General features: G+C 44.5%; 1 protein-coding gene across 1 annotated transcript in view; it reads left to right on the top strand.

Annotated features, from left to right (window-relative positions):
- The window catches only part of SLC35B1 (solute carrier family 35 member B1), a gene marked incomplete at its 5' end in the record, with an annotated part of 3,992 nt that extends 183 nt beyond the window's left edge, over positions 1-3,809 (top strand). The window contains 6 exons of the mRNA XM_010175372.1: positions 505-535; positions 762-919; positions 1,676-1,802; positions 2,588-2,694; positions 2,984-3,137; positions 3,487-3,809. Coding sequence (XP_010173674.1) covers positions 505-535; positions 762-919; positions 1,676-1,802; positions 2,588-2,694; positions 2,984-3,137; positions 3,487-3,539 — 630 coding nt within the window. The remainder of the gene's footprint in view (positions 1-504; positions 536-761; positions 920-1,675; positions 1,803-2,587; positions 2,695-2,983; positions 3,138-3,486) is intronic.
- Between the last annotated feature and the right edge of the window lie 2,078 nt (positions 3,810-5,887).

Genomic DNA, 5,887 nt, shown 5'->3' on the forward strand with positions numbered 1-5,887 from the left:
GTCGTGCTCTGGGTACCCCAAACCTGGGCACTGCGCTGAGTCGGGGACGATGTGGAGCAACTGCCTGGTGATAACGAGCGTGGGGGGAAAATGACACAGAGGGAAACTCTGATTTTCACAGGTTTCCCCCCACCTCCCCCCGTAGCTGTGTTTGTGGGGGGGTCTCACTGCGGTTCACTCAGCGCTGGGTGTTTAGAGAGGGGCTACAGGAGCTCAGGCTGCTCCAGGAAAGGGAATAACAACCCTTAAAAGTGAATTTGTTAATTAGGAGTTGGTGCTGGAGGCTCGACACAGCTTCTGAACTGTCACAGTTAATTCTGCAGTTCCAGTGGGGGTTTTATCATCTATTTTTTTTTCCTGTAGCATCTGGTGTGTTTTTCTGGGGGGGTTTGATCCCATATGGTCACTCTTGTACCACCCTGATCTCTCTCATTGCAGGCAGGTGATGGTATGTGAATAATTAATACTATTAATAGTTAATAATAATAGTTTTTCCTTTTCTAGGTCCTAGGAAAGTCCTGTAAGCCCATTCCAGGTACGCCAGTTTCACATTTCTTCTATATTGGTGTGGATTTCTCATGCCCTCAAGCAGGACATCACTTGTCAGAACAGTCTCTCTCCCTTCCTGTCCCCTCTGTTGTGGGAAGAGCCAGCAGAGTTTTATCTCTATGTTCTTCTGTTGGGTCAAGTTAAAATCCCACGAGAGGCTTTGGGAGCAGATTGTGATGTTGGTTTGGTTTTGTTTTGTTTTATTTTTACAGTCATGCTTTTAGGAGTGACTTTGCTGCGGAAGAAATATCCCCCGGCCAAGTATCTCTGCGTCCTCTTGATAGTGGCAGGCGTGGCCCTGTTCCTGTACAAGCCTAAAAAAGGGGTTGGGAGTGATGACCACGTCTTTGGCTACGGAGAACTTCTGCTGGTGAGTGCTGCCAGGGCACAGCTAACCCCGGGCAGGGGGAGGAGGAAGAAGCAGTTCCAACGCAGATACCGCTGTGTCCTTTGTACCTGAAACGTGTGGTTTGAGGTACAAAACCGGTGTGGAAACGCTTCTGCAGGAGGACACCTGGGTTTGAGGGGTGAGCTCTGAAGCTGTGGTATGAGATCAGTGTGTGAGTACAGCCACGTCTCTCCCAGCATAAGTTTTGAGGCCACGTAATTGGTGTTTAATAAGTGATTGGGGTGTAAAAAAAAAGGGAGAGAACGCTCAAGATTTTCCGCGTATAGAAGAGAAATAAAGAATTAAGGTTTTGTTTGGTGTCTCTGATAGAATCCCAGACTGGTTTGGGTTGGGAGGGACCTTAAAGCTCATCCAGTCCCAACCCCCCTGCCAGCAGCAGGGACATCTTCCACTAGACCAGGTTGCTCAAAGCCTCATCCAACCTGGCCTTCAACACTTCCAGGGAGGAGCAGCCACAGCTTCTCTGGGCAACCTGGGACACTGTCTCACCACCCTCACACCAAAGAATTTCTTCCTAATATCTCATCTAAACCTGCCCTCTGCCAGTTAGAGCCATTTCCCCTTGTTCTTCATTAACTGCCCTTATAAAAGTCCCTCCCCACCTTCCTGGAGCCCCTTCAGGTACTGGGAGGCCACTATGAGATCTCCCCCAAGCCTTTTGTTTTCCAGGCTAAACAGCCCCAACTCTCTCTCTCTCTCTGATCTCTCTCGTCTCAGCTGCTGTCGCTGACCTTGGACGGGCTGACTGGTGTATCTCAGGACCACATGAGAGCTCACTACCAAACAGGTTCCAATCACATGATGCTGAACGTTAATCTCTGGTCCACCTTGTTCCTCGGAGCTGGTAAGGAACACCCTGGAAAAAACTACAGCCACCACACCCAGAGAGTTCCCTGGGATTCTCTTTGGGAAGAGACATTGTGTTCTGCTCTAAAAAAGGGTCTAGAACACTTTGTGCAAATAACTTTATGTTTTGTTTTGGGTTTTTTTGTTTGTTTGTGTATAAAAAGCCTGGGTTGGTCTGTGCAGCTCTCCTCATGCCCACCAGAGGACATCGCTTCACGCAGAGTGCAGCTGCCCGGGGCTTGTTCTCCCCTGAAGTCCTCCCCGCCGGCAGCTCTGTGCTCCAGAGCACGGAACCACCTGGGCTTCTGCCTGAGGGGTTTCTGCCTCAGGGCTCTCTGCCACCAGAGAAGCCAAAACCATAGCTTTCCACTCCAATTAGAGGGTAGCACTTCTAATTAATTGCTAGAGACTGCTTTGTCAGAATTGGATCTGCAGTTAAGGATCGCTTCTGACGTTAATTAACGGGGAAGGTGATAGTTTTTACTCCTGTTCTCTTTATTTTCATAGAATGGTTTGGGTTGGGAGGGACCTTAAAGCTCATCCAGTCCCAACCCCCCTGCCAGCAGCAGGGACACCTTCCACTAGACCAGGTTGCTCAAAGCCTCATCCAACCTGGCCTTGAACACTTCCAGGGAGGAGCAGCCACAGCTTCTCTGGCCAACCTGGGACACTGTCTCACCACCCTCACACCAAAGAATTTCTTCCTCACATCTCATCTCCATCTCCCCTCTGCCAGTTTAGAGCCATTTCCCCTTGTTCTCCATTAACTGCCCTTTTTTCTAGGGATACTGTTCACTGGAGAGCTCTGGGAGTTCTTGAGTTTTACAGAACGCTACCCCAGCATCATTTACAACATCCTCCTGTTCGGCCTGACCAGCGCGCTGGGGCAGGTAAATACACTTCCCTTGTTCTTCAGTCTTCACAGGGGTGGGGTTGTCCAGTTGGGAGATGGCAAAACAAGGCAGCTTCACTTTCTGTTGCTTTGGTTGTTGCTTTCTGTACAGGCTGCTTTCAGGGTAAAACTGGTTTAAGTTTTTATGTAAATAATCAGGATTTGAAATCAGATTTTTTTCAGCTCTGGCTCGCTGGCTTTTCATCCAAAAACATGATCCGTGTTGTCCTTTCTCCAGTCAGAGTGACAACAATAATCTGTTTGTTTGTTGTTTTATTTTTTTCCAGAGTTTTATTTTCATGACTGTGGTATATTTTGGACCTCTGACTTGTTCCATCATCACCACAACCCGAAAGTTCTTCACTATTTTAGCGTCCGTCATTCTATTTGCCAATCCCATCAGCACGATGCAGTGGGTGGGGACAGTCCTGGTGTTCTTGGGTAAGTCTGGGAAGGAAACACCTCAAGTCTTTCCCCTGGTGACTTTAAATAGAAATGATGTATAGCAAGGGGAGAGCTAAGAAAAGATTTTGGGTTAAAAAAAAAATCTAATTGTATTAAAATGCTCTCGATGGAAGATGTTGGTCAACTCAGCAGTGCAGGAAAAGAGGAACGTGACTTCTAGCAGATCTGTTTGGTCTCTTTTTCCCCACCCCGAGTAAGTCACAGCCTCTGAGTGACCATTAGGAAGTTGGTGCTGTTAAGCTGATTTTTCACAGAGTCCCTTGTGTTGTGTTTGAAGAATGTGAAGCGATTTTCTATCCACGTAGATGGTTTTATCTCTTTGCAGGCCTTGGACTCGATGCCAAATTTGGAAAGGGAGTAAAGAAGACATCGCATTGAGGAAATTGGTTGATCTCTGCAGTTGGAATGAACTTTTAATTTATTGTCTTGTACCTCAGAATCTGTTATGAAACTGGACTCAGGATAGGTAATCAGAAGGGGAGTGTCTGGATTATTTTTTTTTTTGCTTTGTTTTTTAATTCTGAATTGTCTTAAAAGTGTAATACTTTAGTTTTAACTGTAATTAAGCTTTTTTTTGTTTGTTTGTTTTCTGTAATCAAAGCTGCATTACTAGATCCTAGCAGCAGGATGAAATTCTTGCCTTAACAGGAAAAACAAAACAAAACAAAAAACAACTTCATATCCTTATTAAAGAAAAAGTGACAATGGCCACTTTTCCAGAACTTTAATTTCAGTATCGTTGGTTGATCTTGGGGAGAAGCAGCACACGTCTCTCCGAGGAGAGGGCTAGTCTTAGAATTATTTTATTATGGAAGGATCCTGGATTAAAGGCCTCTGTTGAAGACAACCCCTCTCTTCTGATGGTGTGATTTTTCCATAACTGAGTTGGTGTAGCAGCCAGTTGGACACTCTTCTGTTCAGATAATCCATGTAAACACCCAGATGCATTATATCCTTAATCTGAGCCCTTCGAAACCAGAAGCAACTCTTGATGTATGTAAAAGTTTACAGGAAACCTGTTTAACCAGTGAGGCCTAAATTAATTCTTTTCATCCCTCTCCTGCTGCTGAAGGAACAGGACCCTCTGCTGCTAAAACCATGCCAAGGTTGTGTGACAAGGGCTTCTAAATGTTGAAAGAGCCCTTGTTAATTAACCGCCATCACGACGAGCTTTCCAACACCCGCTCCTGAGCACAGGCTAGCTCCCCAGGGCTGGATGGGGAGGAGTTATTATCATAATGATGCCTTCAGAGTTGGAGAGCAAAATTCTCCAAAGAGCAAACTTTTACACATGAAAGCATGTTTCTTCCAGCTGTCACTTGGTCTCCATCTGTTCTGTGGCTTTGGCCTTTTACCCCTCCAGATGGGATCTTGATCTCTTTTCATGAGCGGCTGTTGTCTCTCTCTCTCTCTTTCTCTCTCTCCATCCCCTGCTTCTCCCACCCCTCCAGTGATTCTTACAACTTTTTTTTGGCCTCAAATTTGATTTTCATTTAATCTCTCTTAATATCCTTATAGTTCTACTCAAACAGCATGGGGGTTTTTTTTTGGAAAATTCAATCTGAGGCTATTAAATGTTTTTCTCTGTCACTTTCACCTCTTTGCTGACTTGCAGTTGTCTTAAAGGTCAAGTGATAAGTAGCAAACAAACGTTCTCAGTAGTAGAGAATTCTGAAGTAAAAGCTTTTGTGACTTAACTCCATCAATACTGCCTTGATGAACACTGTGTGCTGGCATCTGCTACCATACAGAGTCTGGCTTCCCTGAAGACAGTTATCCTTCCCCATATCTCTAAGGTAATGAATACTATTTCCATTTTATAAAAAGAGAGCAAAGAAATTGCATGACTTGTTCACAAAGGCTGTGGCAAAGATAAGAATTCATTATGTTCTCTGTCATTTAATCAGAAAACTCTCTTTTCTCTGTGTTTATAGGACTTAGGCTCCTCTATCTCTTAGCACTATCTTAAATTTAACCAATTCTCAAACTTTGCAAACAAAAGCAGCAAAAAGATTCTAGGCAAGCTTTCAATTCTCTTTAGTTTTGCAGACTTGTTTTCCCTCCTATTAAATTAGTAATCTAATGTAGGAACAGACCAAACTCCCCCATCACTGTGCAAATACAAACACCTGGAAAATGCATTATAAATCACTTACTCCCTCAGCCATCCACTTCCTTGTGATAATCTTGGAATTTCTGTTCAAACTTGTCGCCTGTTAAAGAATATTTGAGTCATTGCTGTTACAAAACACTACTTTATTCTACAATGTGTGCTACAAATCAAAGGGAAATGCCTCTATTTGGATACTACGGCAGCAGAATTGCTTATTAGCAATAATTCTGTACTGACTAAAGCTCTTGAGAAAGTGTATGATCAGAAATGGAGGGAGTGAGATAGCAGCAGCCTTTCTCCGCTGTGCTGTCAGTCTGGTATCAGTGATCTCCTTTTTATTTACAGCATCTCAAGCCAAATTGCCTCTTCTGTGTACAGGCTGCTCTTCCTGAACTCTTCTCCCCTGTTTGCCCTGAGTCTGGGTATAGCTCCAGGTGACACAGTGTAAAAATGAAACTAAGGGTTCGTTGTTAATATTTTTTTTCCTTAATTCATCATAGTTTCAAGGGAACTTGTGCTCAAACCCACAGCTCCATCCCCTTCCCCACGCTGCAGCAGTCTGGACAACCAGCAGAAAGAATGAAGCTGGGAGCTTCCTAGGGTCTATTTTTTT

This window comes from Antrostomus carolinensis, unplaced genomic scaffold (genome assembly GCF_000700745.2).
Source record: "Antrostomus carolinensis isolate BGI_N321 unplaced genomic scaffold, ASM70074v2 scaffold16109, whole genome shotgun sequence".
NCBI lineage: Eukaryota > Metazoa > Chordata > Aves > Caprimulgiformes > Caprimulgidae > Antrostomus > Antrostomus carolinensis.